This window comes from Canis lupus, chromosome 2, assembly GCF_003254725.2.
Source record: "Canis lupus dingo isolate Sandy chromosome 2, ASM325472v2, whole genome shotgun sequence".
Taxonomy (NCBI): Eukaryota; Metazoa; Chordata; class Mammalia; order Carnivora; family Canidae; genus Canis; species Canis lupus.
The window spans coordinates 67542412-67566059 of NC_064244.1; the positions used below are offsets into that span (position 1 = coordinate 67542412).

Genomic DNA, 23648 nt, shown 5'->3' on the forward strand with positions numbered 1-23648 from the left:
TAAGGCAACAGACTCTTTATTTTTAATGTGGTTTAAAATACATCAAAATCATGTCCCTGGCTGTTGTGAATACCAAAAGGAGACAAAAAAGGCTGTCAGCACAGCTTTAAAACCAATCCAGGTGGCCAGGTTGGGCCATATGGGAAGCAGTGACAGGGACAGAAGGCGCACCCCTCCCCCAGGCAGGTGCCTGGCTGTCCCTGGGGTGACCACCTCTGTGCTGTTAAGGTGGGAGGGCTGGAGCAGCAGCTGGACAATCAGCTCAGCAGGCTTTGGCCCTCCCCCACAGCCACCAGGGCAGTTCCACTGGCCTCTTGGTCAGCCCTCAGGAGGGCCGCTGTGATGGGAGTGGAGGAGTGAAAGCAAATCAACCATCTTTACGGACAACATTCTCTTACAGAAAGTGCCTGAGCTCAGCCCATGGTCCAAAAACCTCATGGAAAACAAAAAGTGCTGCCGATACCTCAAGAATCTGGTGTACAAGGCTCTCAGCTGGACAAGGTCCGGAATACAAATTACTCTCAGCAGGGCCAAGGGCTCTGGGCTGTGAGCCTCACCGGCAATGGTCCCCTGGAGGAAAAGCTAGCAATCTAAGAATCCAACACAGCTCTTGGTCCTAAAACTGAGGTCACGTGCGTGGGACCTGCCCTGGTGAGGGCGGCACCCAGGTACCTGGGTTGACTTTGGAAAGCAGAACAAGCAGAGCAGCTGTAGTGATTAGTGTGATTTGGTCAACGGAAAGAAGAGGGAGAATGGGATCCTCCTATAGCCTGGCCTGGATGCCTAGACTCAGCTGGAGCTGAGAGCAAAGGTTCTAGTCACCCAGGGCCTGGATTTTGGACCTGGGAAGACTGGCTGGGGCCACCCTGCTCACTGTAGCCCCACAATCCCACAATGGCTGGACTGGGTCTCTGAGGGCAGCTGGGCTGCACAGCCATGATCCCCCACACTGGGGGGACAGCCTTCCCCTTCAATCCCCTTGGGCTCTACGAGGTAGCTGAAGCAAACGAGGCAATCACATGGGCTACTGCAGGCCTCTTGCTCTTTACTTGGGGCAGGCAGAAGCTTCTGGCTCTTCCCTGCACTTCCAGAGCCCAGCAAACCCTGTATGGGGTTGGCAGTTCTCGTGTCTCAGCCGGACACACGGATTGGAGGTGGGGGACAGCCATATCAGGAAAGGAAAAGACAGACCCAGGGACTATTCCAGATACAGGCATCTCAGAGGGAAAGATCTTAGGAAACACGTCTCCACGGGAGAGCAGTAGCTCAGCCAGCAATGGCAAACAGGTCTCAACACTTGTACTGGCTGCTGGGGGAATCTTGAGAAATGGATATACCAGAAATTAGTGGGAAACACTCGGAGGCTAATTAGTGGTACCTGCCCTGGGGGCAGAGGAAACATGGTGCGCCATTCATTTGCCATCTCTGGTCTAAGTCATAAGACAATTTCACGAGCACTGAGTGAACCTATTTATGTGAGGGATTGAAGAAAAAGGCATGGAGAGTGGGCTGGTTGTTGAAGATGAAGGGACCTGCAGAATAATGAACTAGCTTCAAGGAAATTCAGCAAGAAACAAAACTGCACCATCCTGTGCCTCTTGGCCCACAGCTCCCTCAGCTACACTGAAGCAAGGGCTGGCTAGAGGTGGGCTATAGTATGAGCCCACCAGAGCCCAGCTTCCCAGTCTGAGCCTCATTCTGTTGTTCCAGAAAATTGCTCGATACAGACTGGTTAATACCCTAGCAAGTGTGCAACCAGCAGAACTTCCAGTCCAGAGTAGCAAGGGCTGGGGGTTGCAGGGAGGGGGGGCACCAGACCCAAATACCTGCAGTCGTTCTGTGGACTTCTGAGGCTCATCAATTGCCAAGTCTATTCCTCAGCTGTCAGACAAGAGCCAGGGGCTTCCACACAGGCACTGGGATGTCAAGGAGGACATCCTTCAGCTTATTCCTTAGGCAATGGAACCAGGGCAAATCTCAAGGATCGCACATGAAGGGTGGGGTCAGAAGCAGACACAGACTCCTAAATGCCAAGGGGGCAGTTGGGCACAGGGCCCAGCAACTACTGCATGGAGACAGTGGTGATGGGCATCAGCAGTGGCTTCCCAGGATTCAAACACATAGGCAAGGTTGTGGCAAAACCATCAGATACCCTTCCCTTCCTCCTAACCACAATCTGATTTCACCGAACAGAAAAGCTCAGCACCAACATGGCAAAGATACCAGGTGGGGTGGTGAGGGTGGGGGGCACTGGAGGCCAACTGCACCAGCACCCCACCTCCTTCCTCAGATCCATACACACACTGTCATGTGCAAAACAAAAAAACAAAAAACAAAACAGAAACCTTCAGAAAGCATCCTTTGGGTGATCTCTTGTCAATCATTTGTGCAGGCTAGAGAGGCACCTGTGAATGATAAGGCTACTGAGAAGCATCGCTGGCCTGGTCCTGGCACCACCTGAGGGCTCCTAACAGTGTACCAGCCCATAGCAACTTTCTCCAGATCCCCTGTCCAAAGCAGGACAGCAGGTGGATTCCCAGCTCTGCAGGCTCTGCCCAGGGACCCCCTTCTCCAGGTTATGAGAAGCAAAGGAGCTTCCAGGGTAGCTACGAGAGCCAGAGCCGCCCAAGCCCTGTTAACGAGGGAAACAAAGTCAAGGCCTGAGTGTGTGCCACTTGTCACGAGCCCTGAAGGGCAGGAAGGGGGAGGGGGGGGTCTGAGCTCTGAGCCTCAAATCAGGCAGGGGAATGTTCAAGTCACTTGTCCTGCCAGCCCACTGTGACAGCAGCTACAGATGGCAGCTCTTCTTTAAGACTCTTCAGCTCACAGAAGAGCCAGTGACTTCATGCGTACACACCCCCACCTCCAGTGCAAGCCCATTTTACACTTATAGATAGAAATGTATGAGGCCTTGCACATATGCCATATGTTAAGTAAAACTGACCCACAAAATCCAAAACTGCCAAGTGTCAGATGTCAGCCAGGTTAAAGCACCCTGGGCCTCAGCACTGGACTGCTTAGCGGTGGGAGCCTTGCATGGGCCAGGCCTGGCTGGGCTGCTTGCTCCCTTCCCAGCACGCCCCCTGTGCCAGGTTTCCTAGGCGGTGGTGGAGGTGGGCTCCTGGGGCCCTGCTTGGCCAGGTGCTTCTGTGCTCGGTGCTCCAGGGCAGTAAGGAGCTTCTGTGACCCTTGGGGACCCAGGTGACTGGGCCCCAGGACCCTCACAACCCTGCTCCTTGGAGGCAGCTGCAGCCTCTGGTCTTCGCTCAGGGCCACCATCAGTGATGGAGCCCTGGCCACCAGCACTCAGGTCCTGCACCCTTTTGTTCAGGTCATTGCGTTCTGTCTGCAGTGCTCGGCACAGCTTCTCTAGCCGCTGGATTTTTACCTGTAGGCCCTCTAGCTCTTTGTCCCGGAGTGTTTTCTGGGGAGAGAAACCGGGCCTTAGTGCCATGCCATTAATCCCCCACCCAACAGAGTCACTTGGTAGAAAACATTCACACTTGAATGATACTATGAGCAGGCCAGCATCAAAACCCTGCCCCTTCCTAGGAAAATAGCCCTGGCATATGCCAAGACCTGGCTGTTGGTAGGGTTGTGGTGCAGAGAAGCAGCACGACTTGAAGACAACATATTTCTTCCTTTATCCATCAGGTGACACTGGCAAAGTAAGGCTTGGCTTTTGGAGCCTATTTCCTTATCTGTTAAAATGGACTACTGGGGTGCGTGGTTGGCTCAGTCGGTTAAGCACCTGATTTTTGATTTCGGCTCAGGTCATGATCTCAGGGTTGAGATCAAGTCCCATGTCAGGCTCTGTGCTCAGCAAGGAGCCTGCCTGAGATTCTTTCATCTCCCCCGCCTGTATATGCACCTAGGTGCATGCTTTCTTTCTCTCAAATAAATGAATCTTTTTTTATTTTTTATTTTTTTAAAGATCTGAGAGAAGGGATCCCTGGGTGGCTCAGCGGTTTAGCGCCGCCTTCAGCCCAGAGCCTGATCCTGGTGACCTGGGATCGAGTCCCACATCAGGCTCCCTGCATGGAGCCTGCTTCTCCCTCTGCCTCTCTCTCATAAAAAAAAAAAAAAAAAAAAAAGATGAGAGACAAAAAGTGTGTATGTGTGCACATGCCCATGTGCACGAGTGAGGGGGGAAGGGCAGAGAGATAAGCAGATTCTCTGCTCAGCAGGGAGCTCAAATCAGAGTGATCCCAGGACCCTGAGCTTATGACCTGAGTTGAAGTCAGATGCTTTACCAACTGAGCTACCGAGGTGCCCCTAGATAAATAAATCTTAAAAAAACAAACAAACTACTAACATTAACCTCATAGATCTCAAGAAGGTTCAATGAATTGGCATCACCTAAAACATTGAGGAGGATCTGGCATACACTAATTAGTTCCCTTCTGCATCTCAAACCACGAAATCAAATTAGCTGAGCCACCCTGCATATAAACTGTGCCCACCACTGGTACCCCTTGGTTTTTCAGTTCCTGTACTTCTACCTACCATTTGTTCTCTTTGCTTCTACTGCAAATCTACCACTGGGCTCATCATCTCCCACAGGGTGACCACTGGCAGTGCCTTTGGACTTGGGCAGATAGACTTATGAGTCCCAGCTCCACCTCATGCCAGCTGCATGACTTACTTGCAGAACGTATAGGAAAGGGCCCGTCACTCAAAAACTGCACTCCCCTACCCCCCGTAGCTGCAGAGCACACTCGGCCCACCTCCTCAGCCATCTCAAGCAGGGCCTTGTTGCTGCTCTCCCAACGGGACCGGTACATGGTGGTTTCTTTCTCTAGCTTCTTGATCTTCTTAGTCATCTGAGTTATGGGACACATAGAAGAAAATAGTCAGGGGGCCAGACTGTCCATCTGAATCTCCAAGGTGGGCAACATGTTACAGCACGCTGTCTGTGCCACCTGAAGACATCTCAAGGTAAATGTCACCGCCACTACCACCACCACCACCACCACCACCACCACATGACAAGGCTGCCCCTCTTCTCCAGGACAACCTGGAGGATGCACATATCAGTGATGCTTCCTTGAGAGGCGGGAAAGGCTCTGACCCCTTCCCTCCATACAGCCCATCCCTGGTATCAATCATACTATTACTGTGAATAGCTCCCCAGAAGGAACCCCAGGGGTTGGGGGCTTCCTGAAGGCAGGCCCAGGGTGCCCCTGTAGCCACACTCAGGCTGGACACAGTTACCTTTTCCATCTCCTGTTTGAATGTGGTGAACACTTCACTGCTTTTGGAAAGAGTGTTCTGGAATTCCTCAAACTTCTCTGTGTATAGGGCAAGCTGGGAGAGAAAGAAGCCCAGAGATAAGATTATGCTTCTCTAGAATGCACTTCTGGCTAATGCAGTCAGACCTATCCTTGGACCTCTGACCCAACAATTCTATCGAGATACCATTTTTCTTTAAAGCAAAAAAGCTATTTTAAAGAACAGAATCCAAAATGTTAAGCTTAGAAAGTAGGATTTGGGGTGACTTATATTTTGCCTCTATGTTTGTTTTCAAACTTCTCTTCGAAATTAAGTACAATTTATGTAATTAAGAACAACCATTCTCATTTTGCCTCCTCAAAAGCTGCACAACACTTCCAACTAGGAACAAAGTCCTTCAAGCTCACCTAGCCACCTGGTCACCATAGGTGCTGGGCGGGTCCAGACAGAACAAAGGCTCAGCAAGGTCACACAGCAGTCAAGGTGGTCCTAGAACGAGGGTCCCATTTCCCTCCCCTAGGATGGGGGCCCAGTAAGGTGACCTCAGAGGCACAGGATCAGGACACACTGTCTCACCTGCTGCTTCAGGTGGGTCTCCTGCTGCTTCATCAGCTCACACATCCTCTGGGACTCCACTGCCTCTTTGAGGAGCTATTTTCAAGATAGGACCCCAGATCTTGTCAGAAACCCTTAGGGGCTGTCTGGTCTTTTTTAGCCATATACCCCAGTACCCACAAAGTGTCCTGCTCCCTGAGTAAGCTGCGTCCTGGCCCGGCCAGGCAGCAACTTTCCCTTACAAACATGACTCTGAGCTGAGCCAGAATCCACCCCGCCTTCCAGACTCCCCTGTACAGGGCCCGAGCCTCACAAAGTCCTTTTCTCGTTGGTGCCTCTCCTCTGCCTCCTTCAGCATCTCCTGGGCCTGCTGGAGTTTGGCATCTACCAGCTGCTGCTGCAGGTCCTTGTGTTTGAAGACCTTGTCGATATGCTGCAGGAAGGCATGGTAGGAGGGCCACCTGTCAGCAGCTCTCTTTCTCGGGAGGCCCAGTGGGCTGCATGGATGTCCCATCTGCAGACACCAGGGTACCCTGCCCAGCCTCCCATCTCACTGTGACACGCTGGACTCCCGCATGTTCTATAGCACATGGGCCCCAAATCCCTGGAAGGTCTACTTCCCAACCTCACCTTGTTTCTCTCCAGTCAGTCCTAGGTGTGCACAGGGATGAGATCAGCTCCCAGGAAGCCAAGTAATAAATACACTCAAACCTCCAGCCCCAAGAGATCACTCCGCTGGGCTAACAACCCTCACTTTTGTAGCCCGACTCCCTTGTAAATGGGAAGAAAGGACAAAAACGACACCTCCACCAACACAACCGCTTAGCCCCATTGGCAAAGATCTCCCCACCTATAGACCAAGACTAGATGTGCAAATTTCAGGGAGTGGCAGTCCTAAATGTTGAGGAGCCCCAGGAGCCGGGGGCAGGTGAGAGCAGGAATGAGGAGGAGGCGCGGAACTCAGTGGGACTTCAAAGGTCAGAGCAGTTGAGAAAAGGTACATGGGGACACACTTGTGTTCTAAATAGTAAAGGAAAGGTGGCCTGGAGGCGGGTGTTGGCTGCTTGGGACTCCTTACCTCCTCCCGCAGCTCGTACTGCTCGATCAGCTTCTTGAGCCTCTCAGCCAACTCCATGTTCTCCTGGCGCAGCTTGGAGTTGCGCTCGTTGTGCTGCTCCATCTGCAGCTGAATGTCATTCAGTGTCACCTGGAAGTGGGAGGTCACCTCCTTGCGCTTCTCCTCTTCCTCCCGGGCCCGCTGCACGCCTTCTTCCTGGGCAGAGAAGTCAGCCCTGGCTCCATCAGCTGCTCTTCCCCAGCCCACAATGCTCTATACCCACAACCCTCTCTACTCTCAGTGAGCAGCACCAGCCAGGCTCCAAGATGCCATGCCAATGGGGGTTCCCAGGGGACCCCTCTACCCTTCTATCAGGTGACAGCAAGGGAGATATTCTCTCCCTAGAAGAATGCAGGCATACACCTAAGTGTCATTCTAGAGCAATCTAGGTCTCCTGAAGTCCATTCTTCCAGACTCAGGCTAAGCAGTCTTGTTTTGTGCTTTCATTTCTCACCTCTCACCAACTAGTTAAAATTTAGTAGTTCCCAGGGTTGGCAAGATTGTGCAGAATTAGGCACGAGGACAATATTGGTGGGGAGGTAATCTGGCAAAGTCTATTAAAACTTATATAACGTGCATGCTCTTTGACCCAGATCTTTAACTTCTGAGGTTTATCCTAGGGACAAACTAGATACACTTACCCAAGAATATATATAACAAGAACTTTCACTGTAGCTCTACGTATGAAGTACTGTAAACTTAAAAACAACTCAGCAATTCCTTAACTAGGGCACTGACAAAATACAGAATACGCATACAACAACGCTATTGAAAAGAATGATGGGTCTGCCTTTGGCTCAGGTCATGATCCCAGGGTCCTGGGATCGAGTCCCCCATCGGGCTCCCTACAAGGAGCCTGCTTCTCCCTATGCCTATATCACTACCTCTCTCTGGGTCTCTCTCATGAATAAATAGGTAAAATCTCAGGGGGAAAAAAAAAAGAATGAGACAGCCTCAAAAAAAAAAAAAAAAAAAAAAAAAGGAAAAGTGAGCTATACATGTTAGGTGAGAGGACAGAACAGGATGTGAAACAATACACATGACCTCTCCATTTAAAGAACCCTATAGAAAATTACATATGGATGCAGGAAGTCTGAAGGCTGTACTTAAACTTATGGGTAAGTAGGTGTACTTCCCAGTGGTTTCTCCTGGACACTGGGGCTGAGGAGGGTGAGCAACTGTTACCTTTGAATCTCATACTTTTGTCACCTCTGAATCTCTCATATCAAGTTTATATTACAGTAAAAATGTTGTCAAAGACAAACTAAAAATGAACAAAACAAGCTGGAAAACACTATATATTCACTGACCCAAATTTGTAACAAATATATAAAGGATACATATATAAAAACCACCCAGAGGTCACAGCAGTGACTGGGCTTTACCAGACGGACCCTGCCTGAGGAGAAGCAGGACAAAGAAAAAAGACCCAGCATTTCAGACTGCTTAAGTCTGGGAGAGGAGCTGTCCACCAGCGCTGGAACCTGACTTACCTGCAGACTGCCAGTGAACTGAACAATATCAAAGACCTGCCTCCTGGGCTCCCTCACCATACCTGACACAGGGACAGGTCAAGTGGTTACAGGCAGCTATCCCTAAGGCAGGGCGTTACTGGGGAAATCAATTTCTCTGCCAAAATCCCATGCTACCTTTTTTTTTTTTTAAAGATTTTATTTATTTATTTATTTATTTATTTATTTATTTATTTATTCATTCATTCATTCATTCATTCATTCATTCATTCATTTATTTATTTATGATAGGCAGAGAAAGAAAGAGAGAGAGGCAAAGACACAGGCAGAGGGAGAAGCAGGCTCCATGCACTAGGAGCCCAACGTGGGATTTGATCCCGGGTCTCCAGGATCACGCCCTGGGCCAAAGGCAGGCGCTAAACTGCTGCACCACCCAGGGATCCCTCCGTGCTACTTTTTAAGGGGAAAGCCCACCAAGGAAAAGTGGAAGTCAAGGGAACCAGAGTCGTAGGGGCCAGCCCACCTTGAGGGAGCGGTTGTGGCGTTGGAGCTCCCGGCACAGGCTTTCTAGCTTACTGCGGGCCAGGACAGCCTTGCTGTGCTCCCCACGCAGGTGGTCCTTCTCCTGCACCAGCTGGCTCTGTTTCTTCTGCAGCAGCTTCATCTGCTTCTGGGAGTTCCGATGCTCCTCCAGCTGTGGAGCAGGAAGGCAAGTAAGTGCCTAGTCGGGCTTTTCCCAAGGGACCCCGGCCCTCTCCCGACTCCAGTTGTTAACAGTTCTGGCTGGACACTGTGTGGGTGCTTAATGTACTTCTCCGATAAACCCAAGGGCTCCATCTCCAGTATACAGAAACAGGCACTTACGACAAGCAGGGATTCAGAGGCTGCAGACCCCAGCCTCTCCCCACTCTAACTCTAGAGATGAAGTTCTCAAGACTCTCAGACCATTACATTCCTTCAACCTTTGTGACACTCATGTCCTCAGATGACACCCCTTACCACTCCTCCTTGTATTCAATAGACCCCCGTCACTCCCTCTTCACTGCTCTGAAACTTAGCGCCACTTCACTCAACATGACTGCTGTTATCATTTTGGCCTTTTCATTATGGACAGATCTTAACCTTCTCAGACCCTGTCTTTTCCCCACATCAGCTACCCTCCCATGAGCCTAGTCAACGCTGATACAGTGCAACTCTATGTAATGACAACTGTTCAAGTCATTGAACATTGTCATTTTTTCTTCCCCTTTCCTTAGGTGTTTGAAACCTAAGTTGTATCTTACACTTAGAGCACATCCAAATCTAGACTAGCCACATTTCAGTTGGCTAATGGTTACTGTCCTGGACATCAGATCCAGATTTTGTCATTACCCAGAAGCACACACCCCTCCATTATCTCATCCCAGGGCAGGACCACTATCCCCTACCATTCTAGCTCATTCCATCCAAAATTTGTGGCCCCAGAAAGTCTACCATACTGGACCTCCAACCCAGTGACCCAACTATCCTTTCACTTTCCTTGAATGTGTCTTTAAATAATCACTGACCTTCTTATACTTGTCTTAAGACTTCTTACACTCAACTCTCTTGCCCCCTTTTCCTATCAAAACCCCAACCCTGATATCCCAACCTCTGATTCCTCTGCACAGGCACTGAAGCAGAAGAACCTCTTTTAATTCCTAACTACCCATTTGAGGAAGACCCTCGTCTGCCATGCGGCCTAACCATATTCCTTATGTTAGTCACACTCCTCTTCCAGAGAACTATTTCATCCTCCTCCTTCTCAGCTCTCCTTTGGCCCAGCAAAAAATATCTTTCTCATTTCCCTGAGAATGGAAGCAACCAGAGGCACAGGGGCATAAGTTCCACCTCTGCCCATCCACCTGCACCGGCCTTTTCCTCTGGTTACCAGGATCCAGTGGTGCTTCCCAACACAGCCAGCCCTCTCCTTATGCTCTGGCCCTTAGCTCCTTCTCTACTTGAGAACATCACTCAGCTCCTGCTCTCTTCATCAATCTTTCCCTGGATGGCTCATTCTGAAGGGGTGGTATCTTTTTCATATCCTATCCTTTATTTAATCATTATAGCAACCCCACAAGGCAGGTGTGATTTTTCCCAATTTTACAAATGAGAAAAACTTCTTAGAGAATTCTAGCTAATAAATGAAAATGGAGTGAAAGAACTTAAAAACAAGTAGTTAGGAAATGACCCACAGTGGATTAATCCATTTATACAAATTCTGATGGCAACCTGACAAGGGAGGAACCTGGCTGGCCCCACCTGAACTCAGTGGACAATCTTCCATCAGTAAAAGTGGGAGGAACACACTTTCTCTACAGAGTACCACTTATGTAGAGTTCTTATCAAAATAGTTGAACTTGGATTGGATCAAGCTTCTAGAGTTAATTTCCCCTATATCTACAGGAACTAAGGAGGTAAAGGAAGAAGTTAAATGTCACCACAAAAGCGAAGAAGTGAGGCACAGGGCGATTGATCTGCAGTAAATCAATGTCATGAGAAAAAGGTTGGCAGTAAATGAAGACTATTTTGGAATAAAAGGAAAAAAAGTTGTAAGGACCTAAAGTATTAGATGGATCTCCTGTAGACCCTGATTTGATCAAACTGACATTTTAAACAAATGGGGAAATATGCGTATTAGAGTATCACATCAGTGTTAGTTTAAATGTGAGGATGGCACTGTGCATTTTTTGGGGAGATGCACACTGAGGCACACAGGTGTGAGATGACATGGTATGTGGGACTGGGGCCAGGAGCTATGGTTTTACCACTGTAATATGAAGGGTTTCTTCTTACAGTCAACATGGAAGGGGCCAGCTGGGACTTGACTCTCCACTTAACAGATGGAGAAAAGGCTGAGAGAGGCTGAATAGGAATTAAGCCACCCACCTGCCCCGGCACCCTCAACCCCATGCCAGGTGGCCTGCTGACTTTCCAAGGCAGGGCGGATGCAAGAAGAAGGGGGAGAACTGACCAGTTCAGCATACTTCTTGCACAGAGCTGCCAGCTTCTCCTCTGGGGTGCTCAGGGTGTTCAATGTCTGCATCAGCAACGTGATCTCCTTCCCTGCAAAGCACAGGGATCAAAATCATGTACCCCCTTCTCTGGGGATTTCCCCAGGCCTCGGCCCACACTCTCAGGCCTTGAGGCAGCCCTACATTATCATATTTGATACTGTTTGTTGACCTGGCTGTCATCCCATTAGACCGTGTGGTTCATGAGGGTTACCACCAACTGAACTCAGCCTATTACTGTGGCCCCAGTGCTGCTCCATATTGTCTTTGGTGCCCATCTCAGACGACATGCTCAACAAATGCTTAATAGACTAATAACTGAGTCTATGTGGAGACTCCATGGTGAACACTGAGAGTGGGAGAAAAAACCTGCCTGCTCTAATAGCAGGAGGAAAAAAAAAGACATCCCAATGGCCAATTTAAGTGCTACTGTGTCAATGCAAGGAAAGCCCTTTCGAAAGAGGAAGGAGGCAAAAAGGAATAGGTTTCCTCGGTAACTACTAAACATTTGTCAACAGTGGTAGCCAAAGAGTGAACTTTATTTGTTCCCTCCTAAACAGTGAACTTTTAAACAAATATATCTTCCGATATGTGATCCCAAGATTAATAAACAACAGGGATGCCTGGGTGGCTTAGCAGCTCAGCAGCTGAGCGTCTGCCTTTGGCTCAGGGAGTGATCCTGGAGTCCCCTGGATCGAGTCCCGCATCGGGCTCCCTGCATGGTGCCTGCTTCTCCCTCTGCCTGTGTCTCTGCCTCTCTCTCTGTGTTTCTCATGAGTAAATAAATAAAATCTTAAAAAACAAAACAAAATAAAACCAAAAACAAACAAAAAAAACCCTTTCCATTAGGATGACAAACAGAGGGTGGGGAATTAAGGACTAAGACACAGGTATAATATCACTTAACTCTGATTCTTTAACATACACACTAGTCCCCTGCCCCCAATAACTTTCTCTCACTGTGCTTCAGTCAAAGGGGCTTCCTTCTGTCTCCCTGGAGGGCTCCTGTACATAGCACAGCACCAGGCTCCTGAAGTGTCAAACCCAAGAGGCTCGAAAGATCAGTGTGGAGACTGCAAAGCACTAGCACGTAGGCCAAAACCCACACGAGTTTTGTTTGGCTCCCAGCATATTAGTTGTCAATTGTTTTTTTTTTTTTTTTCTTCAGTTGCCAATTGTTAAAAATCCAGAGAGATTTCACTTAACTGCATAATAACAAAGGGGAAAAAAGGAGAAAAAAGAATGAGGGGGGGAAAAAAAAAAAAAGGCTGGCTACACTTAGCCTGTAGTATTATATGCTATCAGCATGGTGGGACCAGATGGCAATCACCCCTTTGGATGAAGTAGGCAATGTCTTGTCCTCCTAGGGTCCCCTGTCTAACTTGGCTTATTTGTGTTTTCAACCCTGGGCTAGTCCAAATCTTACTGTAGAGAAACGAAAACTAAGGAACAGAAAGGAGAAAGGTCTTGCCCAAGTTTACAGAGCAGGTTAGAGATAGTGTTGGCTGACACAGGATCCCATCTACACCCCTCTGTTCTACGGTCCACACCCCTTGCTTGGATCAAACTAATGTGACTCGGTGCTCCAGAAAGTAATTTCCTCTGAATCCTGGGACAGCAGGTTAGCCCAAACATCCCCACCTCACCAGTAGCTGCCCTCTGCTCACCCAGACCCTTGGCTTTCTTCTTCTCCTGTGGCCTTCGGTGATCTCGGTCTCCAACCTCGTCACTGGTCCGGATCTCATCTGTGCCCGGCTCCCCCTTGGAGGTCTCCTTCTCACCATTGACCACTGGGGTCTCTGGCTCAGGCTCCCCATTCCTTGAAGCATAGGTCTGGGACTTGTCTGCATCTTCGGGTTCAGCAGGCTCACCCTGTGCCCCATCCTCACCTGGGCCCCCCTGATTGTTGTCCACACAGTATGTACTCAGGATGTCTTCCAACTGGCGGCTCAGCTCCTCAGAGACATCACGGAGGGCCCCGGACTGAGCAGTTTTGGCTTGTGCTCCTGTGGCAGGGCAAGATGAGCGGCAGAATGAGAAATGAGAAACAAGATGGTTAATTCCATTTGCTGGGATTTTTCAGGCCCAAACTTACTGGTTGGGGCTAAATGTTGCCTACTTTCTTTAAGCCTTAGTTTATTTACCCATAAAATAAGATTATTTCCCACTATTGCCCAATCATGTCTGTTATAGATGTGAAAGGAATCAAGGAAATAAAGCATCCAGCATATAGGGATGGCATGTACCTGGAGCTCAACATCTAGTCCCTCCCTTTCCCCTCCCTGCAAAAATCATTTCTTGCTATTAAAAAAGTTCTAAGAAAGCCTCCAACATGAAGAGTAGTTGCCCACTGGTGAATGCAGCATTTCTAAGCCGGGCTAGCTGGTTGGGTGTCTCATCTGAGCGCCACCTGACTTAACCCTGTCAGAGCCTTCTCTTAAGAGTTCTGCTCCTGTGCTTTGAGTGGGAGGCTCTATCAACACCCTGGGGAAAGAGGGATCTGCGGGTGGCAGTCCTCCTCTCATTCTACATTTCCTCCTTCCTGGGTAAACAGTGGCCTAGGCCTGGAACTCCAGAAGCTATCCTGGCGCACCACAAACTCCTCCCCCTGCCCGCTGGAAAGCAGAAATGGCACACACCCTCAGTCTTCCCTGGAGCCTGGCTGGAGGAACCTTCAGCTTCTGTCGCAGGAGCCGGCTGGCTGGGGCGCCCCTGGGTTCCCTCTGGTCCTACTTCGGCTTGCCCCGGGTTGCTTTTTGGGTTGGAAGTGTTGCCCGACTGCTTGGCAGCCCCGTTCTTTTTGTCTTGGTTCTTCATTGTGGTTTGCAATGCTAGGCTGGAAACAGATCCTATAGAAACAAGCACACTCGCTATATTCCAGACTTCAAAATTCTTCACAGCCTGGATCCGAAATCCCAATCCCGGGTGCACAAAGCTTCTTAGGACACACTGGCCGTCCCTCACCAGAGGGAGCCAACGGTTCTCTCTCTGGCCAGTCGGAGGAGCACGGCGCGCCCAGGCAGGTTTTCGGGGCGCTGCTTCAGAAGCGCGGCAGGCGAGGCCTCCTTTTTCTCGAAGCCGCTTCCCGGCACTACACAGCCCCCTTACCACAGGCCGAGCGCGGGATAGGCTCAGGGCCGGAGACTGACGTGGCGGGACGCTCGATTCCCATCCCTCCTCCGGCCCCCAAGCCCCACGTGGGCCCCCCCGCGCGCAGCCACCCACGCCCCGCGCGCCTCCCGTCCGCGCATGCGCACAGGACCAGCCCTGCCCCCCCCAGCCCACTCCCTCGCGCGGAATCGGCGTGATTCCCTCCACCGACCGAGAGTGTTCAGGCCCACCGACCTGCTGGTCGCCTTGTTCCCCCCAAACCTCCGCAACACGCACCTCACTGCCGACCTCCTGACGGCTTCGCCCGCTCTGGCCTCGCACCGGAAACCCTGGGTAACCGCTGCCGGCCAAGCCGCCTGCTCCTGCCACAGCCAATCAATAGCCGGCGCTCTCGCGGGGCTTGCTGGGAAAGATGAAGCGAAGGCAGCCTGAGGCGGCCTTTGAGGCGGGTGAGTTGGGCAGGCGGAGGGGGAGGGAAAGGACTACATGTCCCTCCATGCACCGCGGCTGACCCCCAACTCCCAAGATGCAATAGAAAGGACTTCAGTCCTGGGAGGCGGATACCCAGGAGGTCTGAAAGGAGCTAGTCATTCTGCACGAATACTGGAATCCGCCTGGTTCCTGTCGTGCAGAATTTATGATTCAGGTCCAGAGCCCTGTGCCTGGCTGTTCTTTCCCGCACGCCCTTACCAGCCTCAACCCTCTGCTGTGAACATCTATGACCAGGAACTCTGATGACAAGGGATAGAGCATTGGGCTGGGAATCAAGACCTGTATTCCAGTTCTAACTTCATCGCGAATTCGCTGAGGGGCCATTCTTTTCTTTCCCAGGCCTCATTTTCCGTATTCAAATGAAAACTTTTCATAACAGTAGTAGTTCTTTGCTTACAGTGTGCTTTCCCACCTACTAGCTTAATCCGCCTATTTACTAAGCTCAGTACTATTTTTTATTCCCATTTGCATCTGAGGACAGTAAGGCAAAAGTTAAATAACTTGTCCCATCGCTATTGAGTAGTGAGTAGGGATTCAAAATCAGAAAGTCTTCCGTTTTACCTCCTGGATTACCCTGACTCGTACCCAGAAGAAATTCACCATGGCACTTTCTCAAAGGATGAGTCAAGGTAATTTGGTGGAATTATTCCCCCCACCCGCCCCAACTCTGCGTTACCAGCTTGAGTCGTTCTCTGGAAGGGGTTGACAGGGCTCTGCAAGAACTTTGGCCTCAGCCAATTCCTGAACATTTTCTCTGACTGGCCCATCCTCTACAGACAAAATCGGAATTGCCATGGGCTCAAGGGGAAAAACCCAAACTTTCTCTAAATGTGAGATCACAGTTCTATATTCAGCTGTCTATACATAATAGAATAAAAGCTACCAACCCCTGTGCCTGGAATTTAATGTGTAAATGGCTTGGCTTTTGTTTCCAGTCAGTTCTGTCCATGCCCTTTGCCTTTTTTGCTCCCACTATACTCTATTTCCAGGATTTCCAAGTTTTTTGCAGGTGCTAGTCCAGTTTCCAAAATGCCCTTCTGGCAAAACTAGTATTTTGAGGTCTAGCACAAAGGTCATTTCAGACCCTTCCCAGTGCTCTGTAGTCTGTCCCAGCTCTCTAGGTCTGGATAGAGCCTTTTTTTTTTTTTTTTTGGATAGAACTCTTTAACATTTGTAATGAGATATTCAAATTATTTGCTTACAAGTCAATGAACATTACAAGAACTCTTGGCTAAATTGTATTCCTAAAGCCTAGCATCAGTCTGGGGCAGTGAAGACAGAATGAAATCATGCAAATTGAACAGTGTGGGGGCTCTTAAAGATGTTCAATTATTTTCCCCAGTTAGACTTATGGCCAGTGCTCTTCCCCATCCCTTAGTCTGCTGTTTATCAACTAACATTGAGAGGCAATATGATATAGTATGAAGGTGGAACTCAAGCCAGAAATGCTTGGAATCCAGGTCTTTCAAAGGCCCTGATTATTTCCAGAAAAAACATGTTGGAAATCTCTTGAGGTTACATATAATCAGGCCTTGATGGCTTCCCAATGGGAAGAAGATGTTCTAGGCAAATAATATTATAAAGATAATAAGAACAAGGTATCTGTGGGGCCAGGGGGTAGAATGGTGTAGCTAGAAGGATCAACAGTGGCCTACAGAGGACAGGTGGGTAAAAATGTATTTCAATAAAGCTGATTAAAATAGGCAGGCAAGGAATAAGAAAATTTGAGAAACATGGGTTAAAGGTTATTTTCTCCTTTGCTATAAAGGAAAGTTGAGTCAGTTGGGGAGACCACTGGGAACGCTGGGGATTGTGGTAAAATAGAGAGCTCTTGCAGATTGTTTTTAAGCAGAAACTCAGATCTAGTAGTGCCAGAAAAATTTCAAGATAGATCGTTTAAAAATGTTGGCAATTGGACAGCCAGGGTGGCTCAGCGGTTTAGCACCGCCTTCATCCCAGGGCATGATCCTCGACTCCCCGGATCCAGTCCCACATCGGGCTCCCTGCATGGAGCCTGCTTCTCCTTCTGCCTATGTCTCTGCCTCTCTCTCTCATGAGTAAATAAATCTTAAAAAATAAAAATAAAAATGTTGGCAATGAATTAAACACACTATCAGACAACCGAAATCCTTTTAGGTTAAATCAGCTTTATGGCTAGGTCTTGTCCTAGCCTAATCTTGTCCTAGGAACTGACCTAAATGGGAATAGTTTGCATGACCTCAGTGGCTCAAAGGGCTGTAAGTGGAACTGATTAAATGTGATCAAAATCCTGTAGAGAAACTCTAGAAAATGCACACTATTGTGACAGAACAGATCAGTGTTTGCTGGGAGTTGGGCATGCAAGGGGATTCCAAAGGGGCATATGGAAACTTCTGGAGGTGATGGATGTGTTTACCATCTTGATTGTGATGATGGTTTCATGGGTGTGTATGTCAAAACTTATCAAATTGTATATTTTAAATATGTGCCATTTACTGTATCAATTGTATTTCAATAAAGGTGATTAAAAAAAATTCTTGGGGCACCTGGGCGGCTCAAGTATGTTAAGCATCTGCCTTAGGTCATGATCTCAGGGTCCTGGGATCTGCCAGGTGGTGGCGGGCTCTGTGCTCAGCAGGGAAGTCTGCTTGTTCACTTCCCCCCAGCTTCTGTTCTCTCTCAAATAAAATCCTAAAAAAAATTATTTATTGCAGGAGTAGGCTGCTGCAATCCTAATTCCACTGTTAGGCCACATGTTTAAACACCCTTTCCTGGGGATCCCTGGGTGGCGCAGCGGTTTAGCGCCTGCCTTTGGCCCAGGGCACGATCCTGGAGACCCGGGATCAAATCCCACGTCGGGCTCCCGGTGCATGGAGCCTGCTTCTCCCTCTGCCTGTGTCTCTGCCTCTCTCTCACAGTCTGTGTAACTATCATAAAAAACAAACAAAAAAACACCCTTTCCTCACCAAAAAACTCAGTTTAGGATGATTCCAAGAAGACGATTTAGAACTTTGCAACAGGTTTTTATTTTTGCTTTATATCTAGTACAGTGTTTGAAACCTAAAGAAATACATTTTCTCTTCAAATTTGGATGTGTATATAAATATCATTTGTCTGGACTCAGCACACTCAATGCCACGGTTTCTTGGCCTATGTCTGCTCTGAAATCATCAAGCTTTGTCTGTCTACCCAGGGGCCCTGAGAACATGGAAAGCAGCCAGAGTTTATAGTTCTTAGAAAACTAAAAGCAAATGAATTTGGAAAGAATAAACCAATGAGGAAAACATTTCGATTCACCTTTCTAGGGTCTTTAGCCGGGAACCCAAGCTGTTTTTGAAGGACATCATCTGTCCTAGGTGGCTGGGACCTCATACCCGACCCCCATCCTTCCTTTGCTCTTTAGTGGTTCAGTCAAAGGCAGTTCTCATAGAAGTTAGTTAAGAAAGATAATACCTAACTCCACAGCCTGAAGGTTCTGGTAGAGGTGGACTCTAATGACATCATGAGTCAAGAGGTTCCCAGCCAGTCTCAGGATCTGAGCTTTGACTTTCTTCACCAGCCCCACGGCACAGCAGTTTTCTCTCCCCAAACCCAGGAGCTGAAAATTTAACCTACACAGGGTAGCAGGGCTAACATTAGGAAAGGGGTTCAGGTATGTGCTAACATGGGCATCAGCAGTCAGACTGGCCCAAAAATAGCGAGGTAGGCCCAAATCCACTGGAGACCTTTATGAAATACTACATAAATCTTTTTCCTGGGTGTTCTGGGACCAAAATTTAATGTTGCCTCCCACACCCAGTTTTGGTTCTGCACATACCTCAGGCCCGATGCAAAATGCCCTCTCAGAGGAAAAACAGCTTTAGTTCAGACTTGATTGGTATTGACTTCAAATTCTTCCCTTGTCATGGTCTTAAAGTGGGCGTGTGGCTAGGGGGTAGACAGTGGATTGACTGAATCATTTATGAAGGCCTTGGCCAAAGAGTAGCTAGTGCCTACCACTTGGATCCCCGCAGGGCCAAATTCTCAGCTTGTTGGCTTAACAAAAGAATTCAAAAGTTAGGACACAAGAAATACTGGACAAGATTGGTCTAAAATGTGCAATCCTAAACGGCTGTGGAAGAAACCTACTCTGAGCAATTTCTCAGTCTCACACTCGCTCACTTCTAGGACAGTCTTACCGGGAAGACGTTGCTACTAGCTATGAGCACTTCCTATGGTTCAACATACTGAGCCTCACACCTTTCCTCAGCCTGCCAGGGAGGCCTCTAGCCAGCTCATTCTCTCTACAGCTTCCTCCTTCAACTGAAAATCCGGAATCTGGGCTCACAGATGAATTTACTGAGGAATCCAAAATGATGGATACCAAGCTGAGTGAGCCTCGGGGAAGAGGAGGGAAGTAGTGTTAGGTGTTTATCTCCTTTCCTTCTAGTTTGCTAGAAACAAGTGGCTCTAGGGTGTAGAGGGAAACAGGTAGACATGAGAACATGGAAATCCAGTTCATTCTGCTAGACAGTTTTCATTTTAAACTAGTGTGACTTGAGAGAAATAGAAAGTGTGCCTGAGAGCTTTTTGCTCTTCTTTGACCAAGTACAGTAGCAGCTATAATCTGTGCAGTTTAGCTCCAAAAAAATAGGGCTCTTGGAAAGTGGCTTCCAGGGCAAAGAGTAGAAGGAGTAGATATAAGGGTTCTAGGTAAGGGGATAAGGAAACAGCAAGGGTCCCCGAAAGCTGAGGTCATCAATGCCTGCTTCTCAGAAGGTCATTTGTATGCAGTGACCCAAATAACCAGGCTGGCCAGCTCCAAATGGAACCCATGTGGGTTCTACCAGAAGCTTGTACTCAATACCAAGGCCAGGCAGTCACCTGGGGATAGCTCAGAATTGAGGGCAGACTATGAAGACCAGAGACTTTATTAATATGAGAAGATGTTGGCAGCAGGGGATGGTGGTGGGGTGTTAGGGGTGTTTAACTATGGGGGCTGGTGATAAAGAAGTGCTGGCACTGTTCAGTCTTTGAACCCTTTAGCTAAGAAAAGGGCTCCTTATCCCCTAATCCACACCTAGATACTCCACCTCCAGCAGAGATCTTAAAATAGATATACCAGCCATGTGCCAACATATGAAGATTCCAAAAACATGTCTTTTCAGGCTACTCCCTACAACAGGCTGTGGAGCCCCTTCATCCCTACAACATCCATTCAGAAATCTCCCAGAAGCAGCCTTTGACCTCATCGAAGCCAGGGTCTGAAGTCCAGATGGGGGCTGCCCACTAAGACTGGTTGTCAAGGCTGGGCTACAGAAATGCTGTTTTGTTTTCCAAGAGGATCAAAGGAGAGGAGACACTGAAGATGATGTTATTGCCCCTGTGGGCTTGGAAGAACCTCACCTGCTGACAGAAAGGGGGAGTGCAAGAATATAATGGGAAAATATGGTCTGAGGAAGACACCAACAAAGGAAGGCTCCTAGAGGCCACTTTATCTGATGAGAAATCTGTCCTCATGTTGCACCCTGGGAGACTTCAGCCTTTGGAGTCCTTGGAGAAAACTGGCTCTAAGCAGCAGCGAGACAATTAAAAAAAAAAAAAAAAAGTCTTCCATCTGGTACAGGCTCCAGATCTGAAGTGCAAGATTTTAGAGGAGTTGCTAGGAACAGAAAGGTATGTATGTCTCACAATAAAAATCTGGCCCCACTGACAGGGACTCAACTATTGCTTGAGATGTACAAAATAGGTCCTACTAAAGTGCTTTGCCCTTTGGATAAGGACAAGGGGGTGGGGCAGGTGGCTCTTCTTTGAACTGTAGGGGGAAAGTTTTGTAATGGAACCAGTGGGCCAAGTGATAGAGGTCCTGCCCTTTGCCTATTTGTGGGTTGGTAGTCATCATTCCTAAGCTGAAGAACAGCATCTGACTTACAAGGTTACAGCACTGGTGTAACACTTCAGGGATAACTGCAAGCCCCAAACCACCTTCCTCAGCAAATGATTCTGGAGTTGGATCTCAATACTACAAGAGGGCAGAGTCAAGACCAATGACCAATGAGCACCTGAACTTTAGATCTAGAAGCAGAGGGGTAGGGATTTAACCTGAGCCAGAAGGGATATGCAGGAACAGGAGCAAGAGTAGCACTGCCTCTGGGAAGGGAAACTACAGCTTAGGGCAGGCACCTGACTGACCACAGAGGGAAAGCAGGGGCAGAGCAGATTGTGCCCACAGCTCCACAGTTGGTCTACACTTAGCCAGCAGCTTTCTCCACCCCTCTTCCTAACAACTGGACTTTATTATATAATCCACTGAAGCATAGGCAAGCCACTGAGGCATCGCACTAGCTTTACTCAAAGAGAAAAGGCATTAGAATTATAACTTTCACAAGGAAGAGAAAAACCCAAACCAGACCCAAGGATCACAAACAGGAAAGATACCAATAACTCTCACAAAAGTCCTGAGGCTGTTAAGTTACTATGATAATTGGAGAGGCAGCCATAGGTGATACCTTATGTTGACAGGCCCTTTGAGACTTAATCTGAGAAGGCAGACTGCTTTCTGGGTTTCCTGATATAAGCAGGATGCTTAGCAATAAGGACTAGAGTGGTAGACTTCACTGGGCCCTGGGGCCATCCTCGCTCCCTTTAGGTATGGGGACAATCAGACCAGGCTGACCTGCTACATAAAGGTTCCAGAGCTAAGGGTTGGTCCCAGGTGGTGGCCCAGAACCTAAGCAGAGAGGAAAAGAACCAAGCTCAGGCTCCCTGAGCGAAGGAGTTTCCCTATCTCTTTTTGGTCTTCCTCACAGTATCCTACTTACAGAAATTACAGACAGTTCTTCCTCTTGAGACCAATTAAGATTGACCTACCTAATATATAGAATATAAAAAAATACAGAACTTTTTGACATTCTCTCCTTTGGAAGTAAAATATACATGATCCAACTATGGAAGAGGAAGAGGAAGAAGAAAGGCCAAACGCAGGGATCCCTGGCTATCCCAATAAATGACACTCTCACTCCACCTCCTCTACAACTTATGGGTCACCAGAGCAAGGACTTTCTCCTCAGGAGAGAGGAAGGATTACAGCCCCCTGTCTCATGCTTAGGAGAAAATACAGCTACCTCAGAGGTTCATTCAACTCTGAGGGGAATTTTCAAGTAAACAAATGAAGTTGGGTCGCACCATTGGAAGGTGGGTAGGAAACATGGGATCAGTAGCGACACATGGGAAGCCCCATCTGAAGGCCTATGCTCCTCCCCTCCACTCCCACTGGTGTACTTTGCCCCTGGAGGGAAGGAGATCTCCCAAATTTAAGAGGTCTGGGAAGGGGTTAGAGGGAGGAAGGGGCCTTTGTCTCATGGTGACCCCCCACCCCCAGCCTCTAGTCCCAGACCATGCTGGCAGCTGGGATTCCTAAAACCAGGAACTCATAGCTCTTGGAAAGAGCAATCTTAATACAAGAAAAATGTGCAAAAGAAAAAAAATTAAATAACTCAATCCAAGCATACAAGATTAATATTCTGTCAGAGCAAGAACACTTTGTTTTGAATTTCTCCCCACCCCTCACCCCCCACCTCTGGAATATTCCATCTGCTCAAGTACCCAAGATAAGAGTTACACAGATCAGGGCAGAGAACTGGGAAGGATGAAGGAAGATAAAAGGGAAGGAAGTCACCACTAAAGAAAAAAATAAAAATAAAAATAAAAAAGGTGCAAAATTGATTACCTCAGTTCTCCTTTGTCTACCCCTGGGCTCCTGGGTTAAAGACACATGTGCAGCCAAAATATAGTGTGAGGAAGAAAAACCCAACACGTCCCCTTCTTGTCACAAAACCCCAATGTGAGCCTCAGATGGTTCTGTCTGTCCAGAGGGTGCTCCCTCCAGGGAAGGGGGCGGAGCAGGTCAAGAGCACAGTTTCCAGGGCAGCAGAGGCGTGTGGTGGCTGATGATGGGGGGGCTGGCTTCCCGCCCACCAGAGGGCTGCTTTTCCGCTGGTTGGTGGTGCTTCCCATCCCCTCCCCTCCCCGGAGGCAGACATTATAGCTGGAAGCCCTCCATGGGGGCCTCAGGCTGCTGGAAGATGAACTGCTGTTGTGTCTCATCCACTTGGGGAGCCAGGCTGCTATCATCATCTTCTACACCAAAGTAGTGCTCAATGAGGTCGAAGGCCTTCTGGTAGATTTCCTGATTCTCATGGCTCTGGAGAAACTCAATTTTATCCAAGCCTATGGTGGCAAGAAGGAAGGAGGGACAAGAGTAAACTGTGATCTTCTCTGGAGCCATGAAACATTTATCTGTTTTTCCTTACCTGAGGTATGTTGATGATTATCAATCTAAGTAATATGATCAGATCTCTCTTTGATCCGAAAGAGGAGAGAAATCTTTTCCTAAAACTACATGACCCCAAAGGGAAAAGACCAAAATGTCAGTTATAAATCAGAAGTTGTAGTCCTGGTTCTGCTTTTTAACTATTGTGTGGCCTGGGCAAATCATTAGCTTTGAAGGTCTCAGAGATGAGTGATGAACAATCTTACTGGAATTTGTGAGAATCTGAGCTTAAAACATACCTTCCAGTACCTGATTCTCCCACCAATTCTGGAGCTCTATTTTTGCATCTGTGCCATGCCTACTTACTGGGCAGATCCTATCAAAAAGAGAAGTGATCTACTGCTCCT

At 48.4% G+C, this 23648-nt stretch overlaps 2 protein-coding genes across 5 annotated transcripts in view; both read right to left on the minus strand.

The window, feature by feature from the left end:
• On the minus strand, positions 1 to 14943 carry TXLNA (taxilin alpha). Its single transcript, XM_025447258.3, has 11 exons — positions 14796 to 14943; positions 14048 to 14257; positions 13076 to 13414; positions 11369 to 11460; positions 8900 to 9070; positions 6866 to 7060; positions 6101 to 6220; positions 5809 to 5883; positions 5215 to 5307; positions 4728 to 4823; positions 1 to 3424 (listed from the first exon to the last, which is right to left on the minus strand). Exons 2-11 carry the CDS (start codon positions 14223 to 14225, stop codon positions 3098 to 3100), a joined length of 1686 nt encoding a protein of 561 aa, XP_025303043.2. The 5' UTR covers positions 14226 to 14257; positions 14796 to 14943; the 3' UTR covers positions 1 to 3097.
• Positions 14944 to 17992: 3049 nt separating this feature from the next.
• The window catches only part of KPNA6 (karyopherin subunit alpha 6), a 52401-nt gene continuing 46745 nt past the window's right edge, over positions 17993 to 23648 (minus strand). For all 4 annotated transcript variants that reach the window (XM_025448202.3, XM_049104975.1, XM_025448201.3 and 1 more), the window contains exon 14: positions 17993 to 23198. In XM_025448202.3, the coding sequence (XP_025303987.1) occupies positions 23011 to 23198 (188 nt within the window). In that variant the 3' untranslated portion in view covers positions 17993 to 23010. The remainder of the gene's footprint in view (positions 23199 to 23648) is intronic.

What these genes read in the sequence shown, in the direction of transcription:
- TXLNA (XM_025447258.3), bottom strand. Translation starts at nt 14,225, where the DNA reads ATGAAGAACCAAGACAAAAAGAACGGGGCTGCCAAGCAGTCGGGCAAC. An exon ending in GGCTCCAGGGAAGACTGAGG is followed by an intron (nt 13,415 to 14,047) that starts GTGTGTGCCATT and finishes GCCCTGCCACAG; the next exon opens with GAGCACAAGCCAAAACTGCT. An exon ending in GCCACAACCGCTCCCTCAAG is followed by an intron (nt 7,061 to 8,899) that starts GTGGGCTGGCCC and finishes TTCTCTGCCCAG; the next exon opens with GAAGAAGGCGTGCAGCGGGC.